We start from the raw sequence: 25,807 nt of genomic DNA on the forward strand, positions 1-25,807 counted from the left end.
AAATCACTAGGGAGGTTCAATACCATGTTGGAGCATGTGAAAGAAAGTATCAGTGAACTTGTAGATAGATTAATGCAGTTAATCAATCTGAATAACAACAACAACAAAAATGAAGAAAAATGAACAGATCCTTAGAAACTTATGAGATACCATTAAGAGTACTAATATATGCATAAGGAGGAGAAGACAGAAATAAAGGGGCTAAGTTAAAAAAAATTTGAAAATATAATGTCTGAAAACTTCCAAAATTTAGTGAAAAACATTAACCTACAGATATAAGAAGTTCAACAAATCCCAGGTAGGATAAACACAAAGAAATCCACACCTAGAGATAACATTGTCAAATTGCTGAAAACCAAAGCTAATGGGAAAATCATGGAAGTAGCAAGAGATGAATTATCACATACATGGGAAGAATAACATAACCAACAGCAGCATTCTCATCAGAAAAAATACGCAGGCCAGGAAGCAGTGAAGTGACATTTCAGAAGTTCAGGGAAAAAACTGTCAATCCAGAATTCTATATTTAGTAAAACTATCCTTCAAAAATGAAGCTGAAATAAAGACATTTGTAGATAAATAAAAAGAAAGAAAATTTATTCTTGCTAAAGAGACACTAAAGAAAATGCTTTAAGATGAAAGGAAATGACACCAGATGGTAACTTGAACCAGTAAGAAGGAATAAAGGACACTGAAATGGTAAATAAATGTGTAAGTATTAAACATTGTATACATATATATTTTCTCATTTTATCTCAATTTTACAAAGCATAAGATTATTATGGGCAATAAGAATAACAATACTGTTGCGTTTATAGCACACAGAAGTATATTGGCTCAAAGTTACTGTTAATGCTGGAATTAAATCAATACTAAACTGGAGTAGATTGTGAAAAGTTGAAGATACATATTATAATCCCCAGAGAAACCACTAAAACAAAAACTTCAAAATATAGCTAAAATCAACAGAGAAATTGAAATAGTGCACTAAAAATATTTGATTAACACAAAAGAAGCAGTAAAGTAATAACAGAAAAACAAAAAGACATGACATATATATAAAAGCAAATAACAAAATTGTACATCATGTAAGTCCAATCATACCAATAATTATGTTAAGTGTGAATGGACTAAAATCAAAAGTCAAAGATTGTCATACTGGATAAAAAAAGAAGGCAAGATCTAACTATACGGTATTTATAAGAAACACACTTTAGATAAAACAAACAGGTTGAATGTAAAAAGATGTATCATGCAAATGGTTATCATGGGTCAAAGAAGAAAATGCAAGGGTAATTGTAACATATCTTAAAGTGAATAAAAATGAAAATACAACATACTATTATTAATAGGATGCAATTAAACCAGTGTGTGGAGGGAAATGTATAGCTGTAAAAACATATTAGAAAGGAAAAAATCCAAAATTGACAATCAAAACTTCCACCTTAATAAGCTAGAAAAAGATGAGTAAACCAAACCAAAAGTAAGGAGGATGTGAGAAATAAAAAAGACTGGAGTGGAAAACAATTAAATACAAAAGTGGAAAACATTAGAGAAATCAGTGAAACCCAAAACTTCATATTTGAGAAGGTCAAGAAAATGAATAAATCTTAAGCTGGATTGACCAAGAAAAAAGAGAGAAAACACAAATTTCCAAAATCAGAAATGAAAGAGAAAACATCACCATAGACTCTACCCTTACAAGGATGCTAAGGATATATTACAACAACTTTAAGGCAAAAAATTAGACAACTTAGATAAAATAGAAAAATTCCCAGAAAGACACAAGTTACCAAACTGACTCAAGAAGAAAGGGAAAAATCCAAATAATACCAAGTAATAAAAAATTACAATAGCAATCAAAAATCTTCCCATACCAAAACTCACTGGTGAGTTCTACCAAACTTTTAAGGAGAAAATAATACCAATGTTACATAAATTTTTTCAGCAAATAGAGGAGGGAAACTATTAATAATATCAAAACCAGACAAAGACATTAGAAGAAAATAAAACTGCATACGAATATCCCTTATAAACCTAGACTAAAAATTCTTAACCAAATATTAGCAAATCGAATTGAGCAACATATAAAAAGGTTATACACCATAATCCAATGAGGTTTATCCCAGAAATGTAAGATTGATTTAACATCCCCAAATCAAACAATGTAATAAACTATATTAACAGAATAAAGGACAAAACCATATGGTCATCTCAATAGATGCAGAAAAGCATTTGACAGAATCCAACACCCATATACAAAAAAAAATCTCTCACCAACCTATAATTAGAAAAGACCTTCCTCAAATGATAAAAGACATCTACCAAAAGCCTATAGCAAACATACTTAATGGTAAAAAACTGAACATGTTACCCTCTAGATTAGAAAAAATGCCAAGATGTCTATTTTTACCACTTCTATTCAACATTGCACACAAGAGGCCTTCATGTGTGCAAAAAGCCAAATTTTAAAAAGTAGAAAAGGAAGTACAACTCTTTTTTTTAATAGCCTTGTATGTAGAAAATTGTAAGGAATACATACATACCAATACACACCCAAACGCGCGCACACACACACACACACACACACACACACCCTTCTCCCAAACTTACCAGAGCTAACAGGGGGGCTTAGTAAGGTTGCAGAGTGTATGGTCAATATACAAAAGTTAGCCATATATATACTAGCAATAAACAATACAAAAATGTATTTAAGAAAACAATTCCATTCATAGTGGCATCAAAAAATAGTTATTTTAGTCTGTTTTGTGTTGTTGTAACAGAATACCTGAGACTGGGTAATTAATAAAGAGATTTATTTAGCTCATAGTTCTGCAGGCTGGGAAGTTGAAGAAGCATGATGCTGGCATCTACTCGGTTTCTGGTAAGGGCTTTGGTACTGCATCACAACATGGCAGAAGGTCAAAGGCCTTTATCAAAAAGTCCCAAAGCAATCAATGTTGGCGTGGATGTGGAGAGATAGGAACACTCTTACACGCCTGGTGGGACAGCAAAGTAGTACAACCTCTGTGGAAAGCAATACGAAGATACCTTAGACAGATACAAGTAGACCTACCATTTGATCCAGCAATCCCATTACTGGGCATCTACCCAAAAGAACAAAAGCCATTCTATAAAACAGACATCTGCACTCGAATGTTTATAGCAGCACAATTCACAATGGCAAAGATGTGGAAACAACCCAAGTGCCCATCAATATGTGAGTGGATTAATAAAATGTGGTATATGTATACCATGGAGTACTACTCAGCCATAAAAAACAATGGTGATCTAACCCCTCTTGCATTATCCTGGATAGAGCTGGAACCCATTCTACTAAGTGAAGTATCACAAGAATGGAAAAACAAGCACCACATGTACTCACCATCAAATTGGTATTAACTGATCAACACGCATAGTAGTAACATTCATCGGACGTCGGGCAGGTGGTGGGGGAGGAGGGGATCGGCATATTCACACCTAATGGGTGTGGTGTGCACCATCTGGAGGATGGACATGCTTGAAGCTCTGACTCAGGCGGGACAAAGGCAGTATATGTAACCTAAATATTTGTACCCCTGTAATATGCTGAAATTAAAAATAATTGCTCCTTAATGTTCTATTCTGTTAAAAGAAAAATTTATCTACTTCCAGAGTAGTATTGTTTTTCACTGGATCCCCAAAATTTCATTCCATCAAGGAAAACAGAAATATTTCATTTTTTGAAAATACGCAATGTTGTTCTTTTATTCATAGAGAGAAAATGCTTGAAAAATGTTCTAACACAAGCAGCATTTGCTATTTTAAAAATGAGAGTATATTGAACAAGTTTAATTACTATGTTCTTGAGGGAGAAAGTGGAATATGATAGAATTTAATTGATTTAAGATCCATAGATTCTCTGATCTGATGGTGTCCACCCAGGTTATATTTGGGGTGATAGAAAAAATGTGGGCCCTAAGGTTACTCATGAAACTGCAGCCTAATTCCTGAGAAATGAAATAAAGAGGGAGCATGGTACAGGAATGATCTAGGAGAGATGCCAACAGATTTTGTTCAGTCAAGGGCTGGACCGTAAAGATTTTTTGGCATTGTGAACCATACAGTCTGTTACACTACCCAACTTTGCCATTGTAGCACAACAGAACTTTACAAAACAGGTGGTAGGCTCGATTTGGTTGAAGGGGTGTAGTTTTCTAACTCCTATTCTATACCTGGATATAAGTAAAGAGGAGGCTGATTTAGGCAGAAAATTACTGTGAGGACCCTATGAAGATTCCTTGGTTTCTATTCTTCCTAACATCCTTCTTCTAGCAAGGTTATAAAGTTTTCCTCTGCCCCATATACTTTTCCTATAGTTAGTCATATAGCACCTCCTTTAATATTAATCTATTTGTTATCTTGTCCAACACCAAGCTGAGAACAGGTAAACTAAATGAATGAGAGCTCTGATTAAGTGGAAAAGATGAGGTAAAGTAAGAGGAGGAAATAAGAACAAAATTGAGCTAGTTCAAGATGGCACACATGACTTAACTAAAACAAAATTATACGAATACAAAAAGAAATAAATAGATCATCATGAGGAGAACAGGGGGAGACTAGAGAGTGGTTATCACACCACTATGGAAGGCGAAAGCAGATAGAAACAGGCTGAAGGATGGGACAGGCTGGAAAAGTTACAGCCTTGAATATGTGAGGTAGCTACAAAAGAAGCCCATCTGACAATGGAAATGGGAAGAATCTCTGTGCTTAGAGATAGTATATGGCTAAAGGCAAAAGTAGTGACAAAAGAGGCCAAAAAGAGGGAAATTAATCAAGAGATTGTAAATGATACAAAACCACCACTCAGCAATTCCATTCCTCTCTCCATTTGTGTGCCTATAAATTTCTAGAATTTATACTTTAAATTGAATGAATTTTATGTGGGTGACCTAAAGTTTCCGGGGTGATTGCTGGAGTTCTAAAGTGGACACATCTCATTCTGGTGTGTTGAAAGCCTACAGTCTCACAGCCAGATCTGCATTTGTTCTCTACAGCAAAGCTTTTTCTTATCCTGTCCAAGGCAAAAGACTTTCTCAGAGAAGGGAACTGACAAGTAAATAGTTCTATCCTCAGAACAGGAGAGTATATCTACACAAGGTACTGAGACCTTCCTTCTTAAGTATCAGACAACCATGTATCACCAGCACACAACAAGAATCAGCAGCATGAAAACAGGTCCAGGAAAACAAAGTGAAAAGCTGCTTCGGAAGAAATGGAATTCAGGGACCAGAATACAGTTAAGCAAATTATATTCTTGGAGAATTGAGAACATACATAAAATAAGAATAGAATATCATAGGAAAGGAAAAATTAGAGATAAAGTATGATTGCTGAAATGAAAAACTGAAAAAATAAAAGATTTAAAAATGAAGTAAAGGAAGTGTCTCAGAACAGAACAATATAAAAATAAAGAGGTGAAAAATATGAGAGAAAACCAATCCAGGATGTCCAATATTTGACCAGAAGAGAGAATAAAGGGGAAGAAGCATAGCAGAAGAATTGTCAAAGAAATAATATCAAAATTTCTCAGTGTTCAGATTGAAAGGGTCAACTAAGTGCCCACACAAAGCATGAAAAAGACCCATACCCATATTTATCACTGTGAAATGTTGTATCAAGGATATAGAGAGGATCCTAAAATCTTTCAGACGTTAAAAAAAAACTTCCACAAAAATCATGAACAGATTTGCATACTGTTTCTCAGTAGTAACTGTATATACTAGAAGATAATGGATGAACCTACCAAAATTCCAAGAAAACATATTTTACATATAAAGCTACATATCCAATTAATCAGGTATGAGGGCAGAATAAAAACATTTTCATATATGTGAGGTCTCTGGAAGTTTAGATCTTGTGTATTCTTTTTAAGGCAGTTACCTGAGAATGAGTGCTAACAAAACCAGCAGGAAAGTAGATTAAGCATTCTGACCTTGGAAACAGTGGATCCAAACCAGGAGACCACTGAAAGAGAGCCCAAGATGACAGCCCTCCACAGACGTAGAAAGCAACCACACTAGGTAGAAGCAAAAAGATGGAGGTCTCTGGGAGTAAAGTCCCCAGGAAAAAAAAGAGGATTTTTGAAAGTTTGTAAAACTATGAGGACAGAAAAAAAAAAAAAAATCAGTGGTTGCCAGGGACTTGGGGGGGGGGGGAGGGGAGGAAGGGATAAATGGGTGGAGCATAGGGCAGTGTAACTATTCTCTGTGATACCACAACGAAGGATACATATGATTATTTAGTGGATTTTAGCTACCTTTACCATAGCATGCACTTTCAATAATATTAAGTAAAAAGCCTTCCATGATATGGCTTCTGCCTACCTCTCTCATCACACTTATCTTTGGACTTTATACTTTCAGCTCCTCAATTGTGCCAAGTTCTCTCTCCCCTTGTTTCCTGTCCATCTTGTTCTCTCTGTTTCATTCCACAGAACATTAAGTTTTACAGAAGCCTTGAATTTGCAGACCAAGTTGGCCTAGTGAGGCCTAGGGGCTAAAGAAAACACAAGAGACTGACCAAAAAACTGCTATTTTCCTCTTAAATTTCATTCTTCTTTAACTCAACAAGAAATAAATACACATTAAAAAATATTCTAAGTCTTCAATAAAACACAGTATTTATATAATTCATACATAAATTTTATCCCTCTGGGAGAAAACTTAAAAGAACAAAATAATTCTTATCAACTGGAAATCCATGTAAATAGGCACATAAGAATTTTCTATATTTTTAACAAAATGTTTATTCATTTGTTCTACTTAATAAATATTTATTGAGCACCTACCTAGTTAATGTCAAATATGACAGGATGGTGAATAAGATAGAACTAGTTTTGCTCTCATGAAATTTAAATTCTAAGGTGGTAAAGCAGACTAAAATCATATCAGAAAACATTAATATGACTTTTATTAAGAGCTATGAAGGCACAAGATGATGAGCTAGAAGATAAAATGGGTGGGACTTATTTAAGATAGAACTGTAGAAAGTGGTTAACGTAAGCCCCTTTTTGTGAAAGAGGATATATGAAATCGAAACCATGTGGCTACCTTACGAGAATCCTTTAAGGAAATTAATGTGCACTCTGTTCTAAATATTTTCTATTAGCTGGTAGAAGAAGCCAGATGATTCAAAATATATAGGATATTGCAAGGAGCTAAGCAAATGCCCTCCTCTTCGCTAACTTACTATATTGAGATAAAGTTTTGAATAAGATTAAATGTAGGTATGTTCTGTTATCTATCAAAAAACACAGATTTCCTCTATTGTTGCTGTTTTTTAACCTTTCAATATAAAGACATAAGAACTTTTGTCAAGTTCTTTTATTACCTACTTAGAATATAATTCTTTATATTTGTAAATAATTATAAAATATATTTTATATCTAGAGGAAATTCATAAAACATTGCTGGGGAGGAGATGGTACATAAAGTGTACTTACAGTTAATCATTTCAGCAATAACTGAATTCAGTATTTATTTTTTCTATCTTGTTCTCAAAATTATAAAGTCCAAAATATCTTTAAGTTTTTGAAATGACAGTCAAAGAATGAACATAGATCTCTTCTGCAGAAAATTGAAACAAAGTTGAATAAGAAAATTTAAATCTCTTCTGACAGTTTCAAAGTCTAAAGCACAACAAAGAGCTGTGTTCATTACTTGCCAGGGTAATCAAAGAAGCAGACTGAAGGCTGGTGGCAGGCACCCCTCCCCTCCCTGGTGGAAAAAGAAGAAGCCCACGAGACCTGCCGAGGACAATGCCTGCAAGGCCCAGCTAAGTTAAAGGACGACCACAGCTGTATGGTCACCCTGATAAGAGTCTCGGTTCCTGGAGTCACACATACCACCAGCCCCTCCTATTCCTCAATACCCGCCCTAAAACTGCAACAGAGAAATTCCTCACTCTTTGAGCCAAAGAAACCCCCATCCCCCAAATTCTAAAAACATATATAAGCCTGCTCAAAACTTCCGGGAGGCACAACTTCTCCGGCCTCTCTCTCTCCTCTCTGTCTCTCCCTCTCTCCCCCCGCCTCTCTCTCTGGGGTCTGGAGCGCCCCAATAAAGCCTCGTTGCTTAACCCTTTCAACTCTGCTCGTCTTTCTTTCTCTGGCACCGGCCAATCCCCAAAACCTTACACAGATAACATTTAATCTAGATTCCAAAAGGTAAGAAGGTGGTAGCCATGTGACAACTGGTAGTTTGGGGGGAAGGGGAGAAGGAAAGAACATTCTGGGCAAGAGAAAATATGAGCAAAGAGCAAGAGACAGTTTGGTTATGTTCAAGGAGCCAAAAGTAGACTAGCATGACTGAAGTATAATGAGAGTCAGGATCAGTGGCAAAAGATTGAGGTTACATAGATGGAGAACCAGGGTATAGCTATATTTAGGAATTTACATTTTATTTCAAATTATGTAGGAAGCCTCCAAAAGATGTTAAGGGAGGGAATGACACATGTTATTTATGTGTTATAAAAGATAACTTTTGGTGTTATATACAGATTTCATTGAAGGCTGGCAATGGTGGAAACGTGCAAACTAGTTAAAAAGTTGTTTTACTAATCCAGATAAGATACGATGGTTGTCTACACTAAGCAGTGAAAACAGGGGATGACGGATATAAGATATATTTTGGAGATAAAATAAATAGGATTTACTGATAAATTTGATATGGGAAGAGGGAGAAAGAAAAATTAAGGATACAACTCAGGCTTCTAGCTTGAATAACTGTGTGGATATGATTGCCATTTGTTCAGATAAGGAAAATGGGGGATAAGATAAGATTGTTGGGGAGAGGGCATTAAAGGATAAGTTTGAGGGGAAATAAGAGATCTATTTTAAATATGTTTAAATTAGAAGGTCATGGGTATAATATGGTATCATGGACATTCGACATGGATAGAATGGGCATTGATTGGATCACGTAGACCAAGCATATAAACGGAAAAAAGGGAAGGCCCTGGGGTTGAGTCCTGAGTGATATTTAGAAGTTAGGAAGGAGGCCGGGTGTGGTGGCTCACGCCTGTAATCCTAGCACTCTGGGAGGCTGAGGCGGGCAGATCGTTTGAGTCAGGAGTTCGAGACCAGCTGAGCAAGAGCAAGACCCCATCTCTACTAAAAATAGAAAGAAATTATATGGACAGCTAAAATATATACAGAAAAAATTAGCTGGGCATGGTGGCGCATGCCTGTAGTCCCAGCTACTCGGGAGGCTGAGGCAGAAGGATCGCTTGAGCTCAGGAGTTTGAGGTTGCTGTGAGCTGGGCTGACGCCATGGCACTGTAGCCCCGGACAAGAGAGTGAGACTCTGTCTCAAAAAAAAAAAAAAAAAAAAAGAAAAAGAAGTTGGGAACAGAGGAATGGAATAAAAAAGACAAGAAGGAAAGAAGCAGTGAGGGAAGAAGAAACCCAGGGGCAATTGGTGCCCCCAAATTAAAAAAAAAAAAAAAAAGATAGTTTCAATAAGGAAGGAGTAGTGGTCTTTGATGTCCAAAGCTGTGAAGATCCTGCATAAAATGCAAACAGATATGTCTGCTGGATTTTGTTAATACACTCATTTATATAAAAACAGAGCCAATTGCACCAATTATGGTCCTTTTCATACTCCAGCAATGAAGGGTAATATAGACTAGCCTACATAATATTCTATGCCTTGAGTGTAAGTAACAATATTGATTTACTTTGGACTTCAAAGATATTATCACTTATTAACAGTCACCAATAATTTTCATGACATTTTATTTGAAGCAATGACTAACTGATATTGTTTCAGGTAATTTAATACATGTTTTTTGAATGACTATTTACATGCAAGGCTTTGGGCTAGGTCCCAGGCAGACATAAAGCGCTGATTCCTGCTTTGAAGGAATTTACAATTAATTTAATTAAAAAAAGACAGAAATAAATATAAATTAAAATTGCATAAGTGTTAAAGTAAAATTGGAAAATCTGGAAAGAATTCATGGGTCCTTGAAAGATGAGATTTCAATAGGCAACGAATAAGGGCTCGCTAAGTTGAGAAATAAGACAGACACAAATACAGCAATGTGAAGTCAAGAACACACTGAGAGGTAAGTAAATTTGTCTGGGTCAGGTGAGATCTTTTGGCAGGTAAGAGTGGAAAGAAAATTAGGAACCAAAGTGCCTTGAATGCTATGCCTAAGTTTAGGAGTAAAATAAATAAAGCAAATATTACAGAAATAAAACTGAAAGGGCTTATAAATAAACTGAATGGCAGTGTGAGGAGAAACACCAAGTTGAAGATAATTATAAGATTTCTAGGCTGCACAACTGAGACAATAATATAATTTTTAAAAATAGAAAGGAAGAAAGACAAAAGAAAAAATAGGAACAGCAGAGTTTTTTGGTGAGAAGATGAAGATACTTATGACCACATTGAGTCTGAGGTATCTTGACAACAGAATTACAAACAAGACTCTGGGTAAAGAATTTACTATTATGCTTGCTGTTAAGGGCAGATATTTTAGTTTGGTTCCCCAGCAACTAGGACCATAGGTATTCAACAAATGCTTACTGAATAAATGAAATTTTGACGTATCTACTTTAATGTTACTCCAGGAAAGCACCTAAACACTAATGATGAGAAGTTTTTGGGGAATACTTCAATTATGAACTTTTAGAACATGAATTATGATTTTTTTTCTAACAATCAGAAAGATTTCTTGTCCCTGATAATTCCTTTTTTTTTAATTTCAGTGTATTATGGGAGTACAAATGTTTAGATTACTTATATTGCCTTTGCCCCACCCGAGGCAGAGCCTCAAGCGTGTCCATCCCCCAGACGGTGCACACCGCACCCATTAGGTGTGAATATACCCATCCCCCGCCTGACACCCAATGAATGTTACCACTATATGTGCACGTAAGTGTTGATGAGTTAATACCAATCTGCCTGATAATTCTTTTTAATGTACCAATTTCAGAGCCCTACCTAATATGGCTAAGCAATGTATATGGGACAACTATATATTTTTTTTGTTTAATGTATGAGAAGTTACAGGTTTTTAAAAACATATTATCTTTATCTTTAGGACAATACTACAAAAGTTTTCTTAAATGAATGCTCTAAAACTTTTACTTGCTCTCTAGTATTTATTGATATGGTTAGCTTTCTAGTTTCTCAATTTACAGTACACTGTTATTATCAAAAGCTTTTTTAATATGATGAAAGGCATTATAGAGAGCAATTATATAAATAGTTCTACCTATGACAGGATAAAACCACTGAGCAAACACACTTAATTGAATGCATGACTTCCTGATAAAAGAGCGTTGTAATGTGAAACTGTAGGTGGGAACCTTGCCCAAGCGCACTGGTGTTAGAGGCAAAATTTGTGAAGTCTTTCCAACACTTACTTGCTCTTTGCCACGATTGGAATTGTCAGCAGCTAACCTGATCAGTGAGAACCTCACAGCTATTGAGCCACATCCCATGAACTAGTAGATAGGATTCCTTTGCCTCAAAAGTGAGAAATCCATTCTTCTCTCCATTTTGCACTGCCTGGATCAGTAAACTCTTCTTTTCATTTGTTATTCCTAGTGGTAAACACATGTGGATCAGGACCCCTCTAAAAGGCAGGGCTAGCAATCCATTTCTCTTCTCCACTCTCTAGTGGGCTCCAACTGCTAATGATTGCACTTGTGAGCCAAGTCTTTCCTCATAGTTAACTGCGTACTTAAAATCTGCAGTCAAAGACCAGCTTTCCAAACAGGCAAGGCACATGGTCTCTGGAGAAACTCCATACTTATTCCAGTTTTTCAAGGAGACCTTTACTTTGGGGAAGTACTGAGCCTACACTAATGAAACTATGTTCATTCCCTTTTGGCCTCTAATGTCTGTTCTCTACTGATTACAGCCCAGAAGAAATTGGGATATTATTGTGTTTTTTTAGTAGACTTGATTTTTAAAAAAATTTTAGGCTCACAGCAAAATTGAGCAGAAGGTACACAGAGGTCCCATGTAGTCCTGCTCCCATACACACACACCTCCACTACTACCAACATCTCACACCAGAGTGGTGGATTTGTCACAACTGATAAACCTATATCAACACAACACAATCACCCAGAGTCCATAGCTTACACAGTTAACTCTTGGTTTTATATGTTCTATGAGTTTTAACAAATGTATAACGACATGTATCCACCATTACAGTATCACACAGAATAGTTTCACTACCCTAAAAATCTTTGCTCTGCATACTCATCCCTTCCTCCCCCCAGTGCCTGGCAACCACTGATCCTTTTACTGTGTCCATAGTTTTGGCCTTTCCAGAGCACCGTATAGTCAGAATCACACAGAATGTAGCCATTTCATATTAGCTTCTTTCACTTAGTAATATGCATTTAAGATTTCTCCACGTTGTTTCATGGCTTGATAGCTCATTTCTTTCTAGTATTGAATAATATTCCACTGTCTGGATGTACCACAGTTTATTTATCCACTCACCTAATGAAAGACATTTTGATTGCTTCTAGGTTTTGGCAATTAGGGAATAAGGCTGCTATAAACATCTGTGTGCAGGTTTTTTGGTGGACATAGGTTTTCAGATCATTTAGGTAAATATCAAGGAGTGCAATTGCTGGATTGTTTGGCAAGAGTATGTTTATTTTTGTAAGAAGCTGCCAAACTGCTTTCCAAAGGGGCTGTACTATTTTGCATTCCCACCAGCAATGAATGAGAGTTCCTGTTGCTCCATATCCTTGCCAAAATTTGATGTCAGTGTTTTGGATTTTGGCTATACTGGTAGCTATGTAGTACTCTCTCATTGTTTTAATTTGCAATTCCCTGATGACATATGATGTTGACCATCTTTTCATGTACTTACTTGCCATCTGTGTATCGTATTTTGTGAGGTGCCTATTCCAGTGTTTTGTTCATTTTTTAATCAGGTGTTTGTTTTCTTAAGTTTGTTTGTTTTCCCCTAAGTTTTAAGAGTTCTTTGTATATTTTTGTATATAAAGATGTTTTTTATATCTTTATCAGATATGTCTTTTGCAAATATTTTATCCTAGTCTGGCTTGTCTTTTCATTCTCTTGAAAGTGTATTCCACACAGCATAAGTTTTTAATGTTAAAGAAATCCAGGTTGCCAATTATTTCTTTCATGGAGTGTGCCTTTGATGTTGTATCTAAAAGGCCATCATCATGCCCAAGGTCATCTAGATTTTCTCCTATGTTACCTTTTAGGTTTATTGTTTTGTGTTTTACATTCAGGTCTATGATCCATTTTGAGTTAATTTTGGTGAAAGGCATAAGGTCTGTGTCTAGATTCCTGTTTTTTTGTTGTTTTTTTTTGGCATGTGGGTGTCTACTTGTTCCAGCACCACTTATTGAAAAAGTTGTGTTTGCTCCATTGTATTGCCTTTACTCCTTTGTCAAAGATCAGTTGACTATGTTTATGTGGGTCTATTTCTCGGCTCTCTATTTTGTTCAATTGATCTATTTGTCTAGTCTTTCACCAACACCACACTGTCTTGATTATTGTAACTTTATCGTAAGTATTGAAGCTGGATAATGTCAGTTCTCTTGACTTTGTTCTTCTCTTTGAATACTGAGTTGGCTTTTCTGGGTCTTTTGCCTGCCCATATAAACTTTAGAATCAAAATAATTCGTTGGAATTTTGATTGGAGTTGCTTTGGATCTAGTGATCAAGTCAGGAAGAACTGACATCTGATAAGACTAGTTTTTCACGAACATGGAATATCTTTCCATTTATTTAGATCTTTGATTTCTTCCATCAGAGTTTTGTAGCTTTCCTCATATAGATCTTGTACATGTTTTTTTAGGTTTACATCTGAAAATTTCATTTTTTGTGGTGCTAATATAAATGGTATTCTGTTTTTAATTTCAAATTCCATTTGTTCATTGTGGTATATAGGAAAGCAATTGACTTTTGTGTATTATCCTTGTATCCTGCAACCTTACTATGATCACGTATTAGTTCCAGTTTTTTACTTGATTCGATCAGATCTTCTACCTATAAAATCATGTCATCTGTAAACAAAGACAGCTTTATTTCTTCCTTCCTAACTTGTACATCTTTTATTTAATCTCCTTGTTTTATTGCACCAGTACAATGTTGAAAAGGATTGGTAAGAGGAGGCATTCTTGTCTTGTTCCTGATCTTAGAGGAAAAGCTTCTAGTTTCTCACCAATAAGTAAAGTTAGCTGTAGGTTTTTAGTAGACGTTCTTTATCAAGTTGAGGAAGTTTCCACTCTATTCTTAGCTTTCTGACAAGTTTTTTTTTTTAATTATGTATGGGTGTTGAATTTTTTCAAATGGCTTTTCTGCATTTACTGATATGATCATGTGAACTTTTTTCTTTAGCCTGTTGATATGATGATTACATTACTTAATTTTTGAATGATGAACTATCCTTGAATACCTGGGATAAATCCCACTTGGTCATGGTGTATAATCCTTTTTTATACATTGTTTAATTCATTTGTTCACATTTTGTTAACTTTTGCATCTATGTTCATGAGAGATATTGTTCCGTAGATATTGGTCTTGTAATATTTTTCTCAGGTTTTGATATTACTGATGCTGGCCTTCTAGAATAAGTTGGGAAATATTCCCTCTACTTCTATCTTCTAGAATAGATTGTAGAGGAACTGTTATAATTTCATCCTTAACTATTTGGTAGAATTCACCAATGAAGCCATCTGGGCCTGGTACTTTCTGCTTTGGAAGGTTCTTAAATATTGGCTAAATTTCTTTAATAGATATAGGCCTGTTCAGATTATCTATTTCTTCTTGTGTGAGTTTTGGCAGATTGTGTCTTTCAAGGAATTGCTCCATTTTATCTAGGTTATTGAATTCATGGGCAGAGAGTTGTTCATAGTATTGTTTATTATCCTTCTAATGCTGATGGGATCTGTAGTGATGCCCCTCTTTTATTTCTGATATAAGTAATTTGTATCTTCTCTCTCCTTTTTCTTAGCCTGGCTAAAGTTTTAGCAAGTTTATTGACCTTTTCAAAGAAACATCTTTTGGTTTCAGTGAATTTCTATATTGATTTCCTGTATATATATATTTTAAGAACATGGACCTCAGGTGAGATTTCTTGTTTTTAATTTCATTTATTTCTGCTCTAAAGTTTATCATTCTTTTTCTTCTGCTTATTTTGAATTCAATTTGCTCTCCCTTTCTGGCTTATTATGGTGGAAGCTTAACTTATTGATTTTAGATCTTTCTATTTTTCTAATAAGAAAAATTATTAAATGCTATAAATTTCCTCCAGGCACTGTTTTTGCTGCATTCCATAAATTTTGATAAGTTGTATGTTTATATTCATTTAGTTCAAAGTATTTTCAAATTTTTCTTGGGATTTCTTCTGTGATTCAGTGTTATTTAGAAGTGTGTATTTTCCACACACTTTTTGGAATTTTTCCAGCTCCGTTTTGGTTATTGATTTCTAGTTTAAACCCATGGTTGTCTAAAAGTCTATACTGTATGATTTTTATTCTTCTAAATTCATTAAAGTGTGTTTTATAGTTCAGAATATGGTCTATCTTAGTGAATTTTCCATGTGAGCTTGAACAGAATTTGTATTTTGCTGTTATTGGATGAAGTAGTCTGTAGATGTCAATTACATCCAGTTGATTGAGTTCACCTATATCTTTATTGAATTTCTGTCTCTGGATCTGTCCAGTCCTGATAGAGAGCTGTTGAAGTCTCCAATTAGAAAAGTGGATTCACCTATTTATCCTTACAGTTTTATCAGTTTTTTACTCAGGTATTTTTTTTTTTAAGAGCAGGGGTCTCACAATATTGCTCAGGCTGGCCTCAAACTGCTGGGCTGAAGCTATCCTCCTGCCTTAGATTCCCAAGTAGCTGGGACTACAGGCATGCCACCATACCTGGCTTGACTCGTGTATTTTGATGCTCTTTTGTTAGGCACATACAAATTAAGGATGATCTTGTATTTTTGGAGAATTAACCCTTTTATTATTATGTAATGCTCGTCTTTATCCCTGCTAGCTTTTCATTGCTCAGAAGTCTGCTTTCTGAAATGAATATAGCTAATTCATCATTCCTTTTATTAGTGTTTGAATGGCATATCTTTCTCCAATCCTTCACTTGATCAATATGTGTCTTGTAAATAACATAGAGTTGGGTCTTATTTTTTTGATCCACTCTGACACTGTCTGTATTTTATCCAGTGTATTTAGACCATTGACATTTAAAATGGCTACTGATTTAGTTGGATTAAGATCTACCATGTTTGTTCCTGTTTGCTATTCATTGACCTTCTTTATTCCTATTTTTGTCTTCCACTCTTTTTCTGCCTTTTGTGGCTTTAATTGAGTATTTTATGCAATTCTATTTTCTCTCAGCATGTCAATTATGCTTTTTTATAATGGTCGCCTGAGAGTTTGGAACATACACTTACAACTAATCCAAGTCCACTGTCAAACAACACTATTATCACTTTACATGTAGAGCACGTACCTTATAATACCAAAATATCCCTAATTCTTTCCTCCTATTTCTTGTATCTTGCTATCACTCCTTTTCCGTATACATAAACTATAGTCATCAAATACATTGTTGCTATTATTAATTTGAAAAAACTGTTATCTATTAGGTAAATTAATCTGGGGGAAATTCTCAGCCATTATGGCTTCAAATATGTCTTCTGTTCCGTTCTGTCTTTCTTTTTCTCTTCTGGTATTCCCATTTAATGTTTGTTACACTTTTTGTAGTTGTCCCACAGTTCATGGATATTCTGTTTCATTTTTGTTAAGTAATTTTTCTCTTCGTTTTTCAGTTTTAGAAGTTTCTATTGACATGTTCTCAAACTCAGAGATTCTTTCTCAGCTATGTTTAGTCTACTAATGAGCCCAACAAAGGCATTCTTCATTTCTGTTGTATGTCTTTTATTTTTTTCTTTTTTTTGAGACAGAGTCTTGCTCTGTGGCTCAGGGTAGAGTGCAGTGGTGTTGTCATAGCTCACAGCAACCTCAAACTCCTGGGCTCAAGTGATCCTCCTGCCTCAGCCTCCTGAGTAGCTGGGAATACAGGCATGTGCCACTATGACACCTGGCTAATTTTTCTATTTTTAGTATTATAGAAATGGGGTCTCGCTCTTGTTCAGGCTGGTCTCAAACTCCTGAGCCAAGCAATCCTCCTGCCTTGGCCTCCCAGAATGCTAGGATTATAGGTGTGAGCCACAACACCTGGCCTGTTGTGTTTTTAATCTCTAGCATTTCTTTCTTATTCTTTCCGACAATTTCCATCTCTGTTTACAATATCTATCTGTTCTTATATGTTGTCTACTTTTTTCCATTAGGAACCTTAGCATATTAATCATGATTGTTTTAAATTCACAGCCTGATAATTCCAACACCCCTGGTATATCTTGGTTTGGTACTGATACTTGCTCTATCTCTTCAAACTGCAGGGTTTTTTGGGTTTTTTTTTTTTTTTTTTGCCTTTTAATACGCCTTAAAAATTTTAGTTGGAATGTGAATGTGAGCACTGGGTAAAAGGACCTGTAATAAATATGACTTTAGTAATGTGGTGGTAAGGTGTGGGGGGAGGGAACGTTCTGTAGTCCTTTGACTAGGTCTCAGTCTTTTAGTGAGCCTGTGTCCCTGAGCTGTGAACTTCACAAGTATTTTTCAGGTTTTCAGTTGGTAAAGGATGATCAGAGCGGGCTGGAGTTGGGTATTTCTCTTCAACTATGTGGAAGGCTAGAGAGGACTGGTTGGAGTTGGGTATTTCCCTTCTCCTAGGCTGGTTAGGGTCTGATAAAACCTGTATAGGTTAGGCTCTGGTAAAATACTTTCTCGTGAGGGCAGTCCTTATTAAGAAGAACAGAGTGGTGGGTGTATGTCACAATGGTTACCTTTTCCCTTCCCTGGTATTTTCCCTCTCCCCTTGCAGGTTGGCTTCAGGAGATAAGACTTATAAAAGTGTGGGTCTCTCCCAACCCATGACTGCGATCCTCCTTGAGTTTTAAACTGGCAGACTTATCCACACAGAGATTCAGCCAATTTGTTAATTACACTTTAGGCTTCCCTACTCTGCCACTGGTTTTTGCTCCTGTAAATTATGATTTTCTGAACCCTTCTATCTGTCTCTCCTGTTTTTGTTTGCCCTGTGACTCACTTCTCTGATGGATCTAAGAAGAGTTATTAATTTTTCAGTTTGTTGTACTTTTCATTTGTTGTTAGGTCAGAGTGATGACTTCTAAGCTGTTTACACGTGGAACTGGAAATTGGAAGTCTCTGAGATAATATTTTTGAACCCTAAACTTCCAAGACTACTGACTTCATAAAACTGATGATAAGATTTTAATGGAGAAATTCTGTTCCCAAGATTACTTGAAAATCATAGTTGGGTGTATAACAAAGCTTTTCTTTAACACGATGACTGCCACACTAGAAAAAAAATTTTTCTTTGGGGCCACGGTGTTTTATTATGAAAACAGAATAAAAACTTCAAAAACAAAATGATCCTTTCTAATTTGATGAAAAATTTATATTTTTATTGTTTTCTGTGCATGACTTATATGCAACTTGAAAAATAGTTCACGTGGGTCCAAAGGTAAAGAAACGTGTGAGTTACATATACTTCACGAGGCCGTGGGCTCAAAACTAGCATGAATTAAATATAACTCACATGGAAGTTAATGTGTTAATTTATTTAAAGGAAAAACAACTTCATGAAAATATATTAGTACTTTTATTGAAAATTAAAAAGACACAAAAAAGGAACGATAGCCTTGGCCGGGCGCGGTGGCTCACGCCTATAATCCTAGCACTCTGGGAGGCTGAGGTGAGTGGATCGCTTGAGGTCAGGAGTTCGAGACCAGCCTGAGCAAGAGCGAGACCCCGTCTCTACTAAAAATGGAAAGAAATTATCTGGACAACTAAAAATATATATAGAAAAAATTAGCCGGGCATGGTGGCGCATACCTGTAGTCCCAGCTACTCGGGAGGCTGAGGCAGGAGGATCGCTTAAGCCCAGGAGTTTGAGGTTGCCGTGAGCTAGGCTGACACCACGGCACTCACTCTAGCCCGGGCCACACAGCGAGACTCTGTCTCAAAAAAAAAAAAAAAAAAAAAAAGGAACGATAGCCAAAATTCTAAATCTACAAGCCTAGATTATCCATTCCTTTGGGAGTATGTGAGCCATCTCCCAAATAAGGTATATAAACAGTGTGATTAAATATAAGATTGATTTCTGTATGTGATTGAGAGTTTAGATTGCTTATTTAAATTTAACTTATATATACTGTGGTTTTGGTGAATTAACTTATTATTTATAGAGAAACTGCAGTTCTACTTCCTTTTGTAATGCAGAGTATATGCTGTTTTAAGGGTTTCTTTGGTTGTCTAATTTTACTTACACAGGGTTGTATATTATTTATTCCATGATAGAACAGAGTGAAGATTTCTAACAGTGACATGTTCTAAGCACACTCAGAGATTGGGTATAAAGGAGATAGTATGAATGTAGGGTGTGTATGTGTTGACAAAAAGAGATAGATAGATAGAAGGAGATTTCAAAAAACAGAGTGCAAGGAATATACATGCCCAAAATAGAAACATGGAAAATCTCGTTTTCCTATAAATGTCTCTAAAACTGCTAAGTCAAAAATGAAAGAAAAAGGGGGGAGGGAATGAATTACAGATCTAAGTTTAAAGTTACAATACTTACAATATTGATGTTTTAAAACTCCTCAATTTGTTCCTGAGCAAACTGCAGTGCAAACTCAGCGGATAACCTTTGGTGACCAAGACATGTCCCTATCTTTCCCAGGCTCTGGCCCTCTTTCTAACAACTACTCTATAGAAACTGCTTACTGAATAGACAGGGTCATAGGAACACATGTATATTTACAAAGGAGTCCAATCACTTACACTGGCAGATGAAGACCATTCAAATTCAGAGAAAAGCTTGATTCAGGGCCTTCAAAATACTGATGTTAATTAAAAAGCAACCTTTACTAATGAAAAATCAATGAATAAAATTTGCTTCTAAAGTTTAAAGTTAGCAAGTAGCAAATAAGAAAGTAAAACTTTAAAACTTAAATTTATTCTTTATCATATCTTAATTTTTATTCTCTATAGGCTGTATACTTTGGAGATCAAAATCTCTTAAGGTTAATCATATAGAATATTTAGGAAAAAAATCCCAAGAGAACCTTTGTAAATATTTGATGACAAGGAGATGCTTTAAAATTTCATTGGGAAAGCAAGTTTTATATAACTCTTTACAAAGTTGCAGCTGTTTTAAAACTTGGGGCCTAATTTTAATAAAAGCCATAACATCGCCAGGATTATAATGTTCTTTGTAGCTAACTTGAAATTAAATGTCAAAAATAGGTTTTAAATAAAAATCTTTAATCAATGCCTAATCTCAAAAATTTAGCATAAAAAGGCATGAAAAATAGTAAAATATAGACCTCTTAGGCAATATATTGTTTTTGTTTTTGTCTTTGAAAGATTCAAGGACATATTTCCTCTTTGTTCACATATTGTGTGTAACAGAGTTGATCATCTGTCTGATCTGCAGTATATAGATTAAGCACTGGCTTTGTTGTCTCATGTTTTAATATTCATCAGACATATTTCTCATTTTCTCTGCATTTGCATTTCTTATTTCACGTACCATTTGTAATAATTAAATTCAATATTCCTTGTGGAGGACAAGAAATGTGTTTACTCTTTTCCGTCTGTGGTTTTGTTTCTTTTGTTTCTGAGAGGACAGTTTCTGCAGTTTCTTCCTGTGCTCTTCTATCAGGAATGATGAGGATCTGAGGTAAAACAAGGAAGTCTTTTAGGAACTATACTTTCCATACAATTTTATAAACGTACTAAGCCACCAAATCTCATAATTAAATGCATATTATTGTTGTCAACATGAGGAATCACACATACAAAAGAAGATTCATGCTCTACATCAATAGGTATTGGGGGTGTCATAGTAGTGCATTTTGCAAGGCAACTTGATTTAGTCTTAATAGACTTGAATCCCTACCCTTTCCATTTACCATTTATGAATAAGTGAGTCTGTAGTGTAGGAATAATAATTAAAAGTGTCCATCCTCTGTCTACCTCCCAAAGATTATTCACCAAAACTTTTATCAAATGAAAATACAACTAAATTGGAAAGGAGGTGAAAGATAATTTTATTTGGACTCATCTCATTTGAAAAATTGTATAACTGAAAGAAATATCAGAAAACGTAAGTCACACTTTCAGAAATGCAGGCATGCTCCCACTAATATTTATAGATAACACAGTTATACAGCTCAAGGGTATACCTCAATCTTCTGTGCTTTTTAATGGTAGTTAGTCTAATTATTAGACTGCTGATTTGGAAAAAAGGAATCTTTGGTTTGTGAGAATATTAATAAGCTTCTCCCAATGTAAAAAACAAAACATAAAGGGGAACCCTCATATACTTTTGGTAGGAATGTAAATTAGTACAGTCACTATGGAGAATGGTAGAGGTTCCCCCAGAAACTAAAAATAGAACTACCATATGACCCAGCAATCCCACTCCTAGGTGCCTATCCAAAAGAAGGGAATTTAGTATATCGAAAAGGTATCTGCACTCCACGTTTATTGTAGCATATTCACAATAGCCAAGATTTGGAATCAACCTAAGTGTCCATCAAAGGATGAACAGATAAAGAAATTGTGTTACATATACACAATGGAATATTATATAGCCATAAAAAGAATGAAATCTTGCCATTTGCGATAAGATGGATGGAACTGGAGTATGTTAAGTGAAATAAGCCCAGCACAGAAAGACAAATCTCTCATGTTCTCACTCATATGTGGGAGCTAAATACTAAAAACAATTGATCTCATGGAGACAGGGAGTAGAATGAAGGTTACCAGAGGCCGGGAAGGGTAGCAGGGAGTGGCGGATAAAGTGGATAAAATGTAGACAGATAGAATGAACAATGAACAATATTTGATAGCACAACAAAATGACTATAATCACAATAAGTTAGGGTATACTTTTAAATAACTAAAAGAGTAGAATTGGTATGTTCCTAACACAAAGAATGGTAAGTGCCTGAGGAGATGGGTACCCAATTACCCTGATTTGATTAATTTGCATGTAGCCTATATCAAAACATCACAGGTACCCTATAAAGATATATAACTATTATGTACCCATAATAATTAAAAATTAAAAATCTTAAAAACAGATTTTAAAATAACTTCAAACGTTTAAAAATTGAGCTCTTTGTTTCTCCTGAAGAGGTCTCAACCTGCAGTGGGCATTCTGACAGGCTGGGAAACACCACTCCGTCCATGAGCCAGGAACACGTGTTCCAAAGGAGTGACAAAAGGAGATGGGTTTTACACTGAGCAGGGTGACTAAATATACATACTTAACAAGCCAGAGGACTTACAAATATTTATGAAGAGAAAACACACACGTGTAGTTGTGCTTTACATCTCCTATCCTGTCATGGCTGGGAACTCAAGTTTTAAGGCTTTTTTTCTGGAGTTCCCTTGGCCGAAAGGGATTGGTTCAGTTAGTGGGGGGCTTAGGATTTTATTTTTAGTTCACATCTACTTATGTATGTCCTCTGGCATTTATAAGAACAGTAAGAACTTTTCCTCATTAAAAAAAAAACCAATATAAATAATAACATCAACAACAATAACATACCAGAGTAGACTTAAGCCGGGAATAGAGATTTCCAAATTTGCCTTATGGTTGCCATGGGCATAGCACTTTGAGTAGATTGATAATATTGATACTTTGAGTGCAGTGGGAGAGAGAACATCATATTGTCACAGGAAATGGTAACAAAGGCTGGAGTGCATAGACAGATTGAGGAATGGGGGAGTTAACATTTAACGACTAGGGAGACAAAGACACCATAGCAGCTGATGGCTAAAATGAATTCTGTAGCTCTTTAAAGTCAAAGTTCTTCAGATCTGATCATGATTAACTGGTTGGAGTTCCGGTGTAGAGGCTTTTTCTAGAAACTTCTGTCACCATATAAAAGGGCTAAAGACACAATAGTGAATTTTTATTAAGGTGTGTGAAAGGTCATATAGAGTAAAACTATATTATTTTGCTTTATTATTTCAGAATTATAATAAATTGACATAGACGAGGATGACTTCTTCAAATATTTTTAGAAAGGACTTTTTTGGCCCTTAAGAACTGTAGAAATCTCTACTTTAATAAATAAGCAATTTATAAGTCTAATTATAAGCAATTATTATTTAGTAAAACTAGATCAACAAAGGGTCTAATGACTCTATACACTTATAAAAATAAAAAACTTGCATCTCTTCAAAATATGCAGCATAATATTATAATTAATTGAGACTCATCTTTACCTTAAATTACTGAGTCTTTCCTGGATGTGCCAATAAATAATAAGCCACATTTCTTCTTATTCCTAAAATCTGCACTCTTCATCTCTAAAATACTTTGTAGTCTCCTCTTTTCATTTGGTCCATTCTTTCTGATCATTTCCTAGGACCCATTAAAACTAGCTATTTCAAAATTACCACTTTTCATTTTTTAACCAGACATATAAAAGAAACTCATAGGTAAATTTTAGAAATAAATTTTAAGATCAGATTCATTTTATATCATATATTACAATATAGTTTTAAGTTTTTACCTGAGGAACTGTAGATGTTTGGGAGTTTTTATCATCCAAATGTTCATTTTTTGATTCTGTGGTGTGCATGCTAAAATTTAAAAGAAAAATAATTTGAAAGAGAAAATAGGACTATAAATCCATATGAAATCAAACGTGCTTGGAGGATTAATTTTTACTGATTCATTTGTCATAAAGTTGTATCATAGTCAAGTCAGATATCTTTATGGTGAAAACAGCTCCAAATATTCATTTTTAAAGTTATTAACGAAAGCTATGTGCACAGGTTTTAAAAAATCATCATCACACAGAAATTTACCACTTCTTAATAGTTCATAATACTGGGATGTATCTTAGAAGCATATTTCAGAAAATTCAATTCTTTATTTCATGCACTGAACTAATATGTTTGAGATAATTTTCACAGTTGATTTACTCTATCTTCATACTCCTGCATAAGGGATTCTACAAAAATTTAAAATGAAATATGATTGACTATATTAATTCCCACATCTATAAGTTACTGATACATAAGTATGTTGTTATGTGGTCCATTTGAAAGGTCTGTGGGTCCAACAGTTAAACATATCTATAAGATTTTATTTTGACTAAGAATGAGCTAGAATCACATTAAAAGAAGAATTATGTCTGGGAACTTCTGTTTTAAAATATCTGTTATTTCTCCCTTCTCTGTGATCTTTGCTTGCTCTGAATTTAGGGAGAGTGCCTTTGTCTTAAATTATCTTTGTCTCAATTCTTGAGTTACTGTTGAAAATAAAACTAAAGATTTCAAGTTTTAATTTGCAGGTAACCTAAATTACCATACCTCAAAGTGTTTCAAAAATCTATACTTTTAAAAAAGACAAGCAATTTTAATAGTGAAAATTTTTAAGAAAAAATTTCTAGGTGCTTTACATCTATTGTCTCACTGTAATGAAGTAAAATATTACGGTGTAAATAAAATCCTGTAAGGGATCATAAATGAATTTATAACTTTATTAAAGCAGAAAATAATACTTATTCCAAAATTTTGATTAAAAATTATAATCAAGTCTCTTTAAGGTGGAATTCCATTTAAATTAAAGTGACTGTCAAAATTACTACTTTGTCAATGGAATGACTACATTGTCATCAGCTGTTAGATCAGTAGCTAAGTGGTAGTAAACTAAGTACAAGGAGGGTGAGTGAATCGCTTAAGTTGTGTCATGTTGTGAAGGGACAGGCTGAGGGTTAGAACTATTAAAAAGTTTGGGCTGGAGTGCATGGGTTGTGAGGACAGGACACCAAGTTAATTCACTCACTTATTTTTCTGAGCTCTGAAGGTAAAGCAGCAAGACAAAACAAAACAAAACAGAAATACAGGTGTCTGGTGTCATGGAGATTATATTTTTGGGGAGAAGGGAAGACAATGAACATTTTCAGATTGTGATAAGTACTGAATAAAATAAATGAAGATGATGTTACAGATCAAGGTGACATTTGAACTGTAACCTAAATGAGGAGAAGCTTTGAGTCATCAGTAGGCAGATGAACTAAGCGCAGGAAAACATAAGACCAAGAATCAAACAAGCAGAGACATCAAAAACTAGGCAGCTATTTTAAAATCTATAATTATGTAATGATTAGGATAGCAGGGATTGGAATCCAGGCAAAAAGACAATGCATAAGAACTTCAAAACTTAGGTAAGGCGTCTGAATTATCAGTGTACAGGCTAACAGCTATACGAGAAGTTTGACACTCAGTCAAGCAATATTTATGACTGGCAACTACCCAATATTCTTTATATATCTGCCAGAGTGGAATTGGTACATGGTATGCCTAGTAATTCAAAAGCAAGGACTTCAGAGCTGAGATTGAAATATATTCCACTCTCCCTTTTATCTTTTAATAACTGTGGGAAGTGATTTGTCTCCACAGTCCTCAATTTCCTTATCTAAAAAATAATGATACCATAATGCTTAATTTACTGGTTACCATAAGGATTAAATGATCTGTTAATAACAACAGCTGACACAAGTAGAATTATGTTAAGCACTTTATTTATTTATTTATTTTTATTTCAGAATATTATGGGGGTACAAATGTTTATGTTACATATATTGCCTTTGCCCTGCCTGAGTCAGAGCTTTGAGCATGTCCATC

At 34.9% G+C, this 25,807-nt stretch overlaps 1 protein-coding gene across 1 annotated transcript in view; it reads right to left on the minus strand.

Annotated features, from left to right (window-relative positions):
• SLC9B1 (solute carrier family 9 member B1) overlaps positions 1 to 25,807 on the minus strand; it is an 80,532-nt gene that overhangs the window by 33,184 nt on the left and 21,541 nt on the right. Inside the window, exons 2-3 of the mRNA XM_045536650.1 lie at positions 23,686 to 23,755; positions 20,685 to 20,829 (exon numbers count right to left, since the gene is read on the minus strand). Of these exons, the coding sequence (XP_045392606.1) occupies positions 20,685 to 20,829; positions 23,686 to 23,754 (214 nt within the window). The 5' untranslated portion in view covers position 23,755. The remainder of the gene's footprint in view (positions 1 to 20,684; positions 20,830 to 23,685; positions 23,756 to 25,807) is intronic.

This window comes from Lemur catta, chromosome 24, assembly GCF_020740605.2.
Source record: "Lemur catta isolate mLemCat1 chromosome 24, mLemCat1.pri, whole genome shotgun sequence".
In the NCBI taxonomy this organism is placed as follows: Eukaryota; Metazoa; Chordata; class Mammalia; order Primates; family Lemuridae; genus Lemur; species Lemur catta.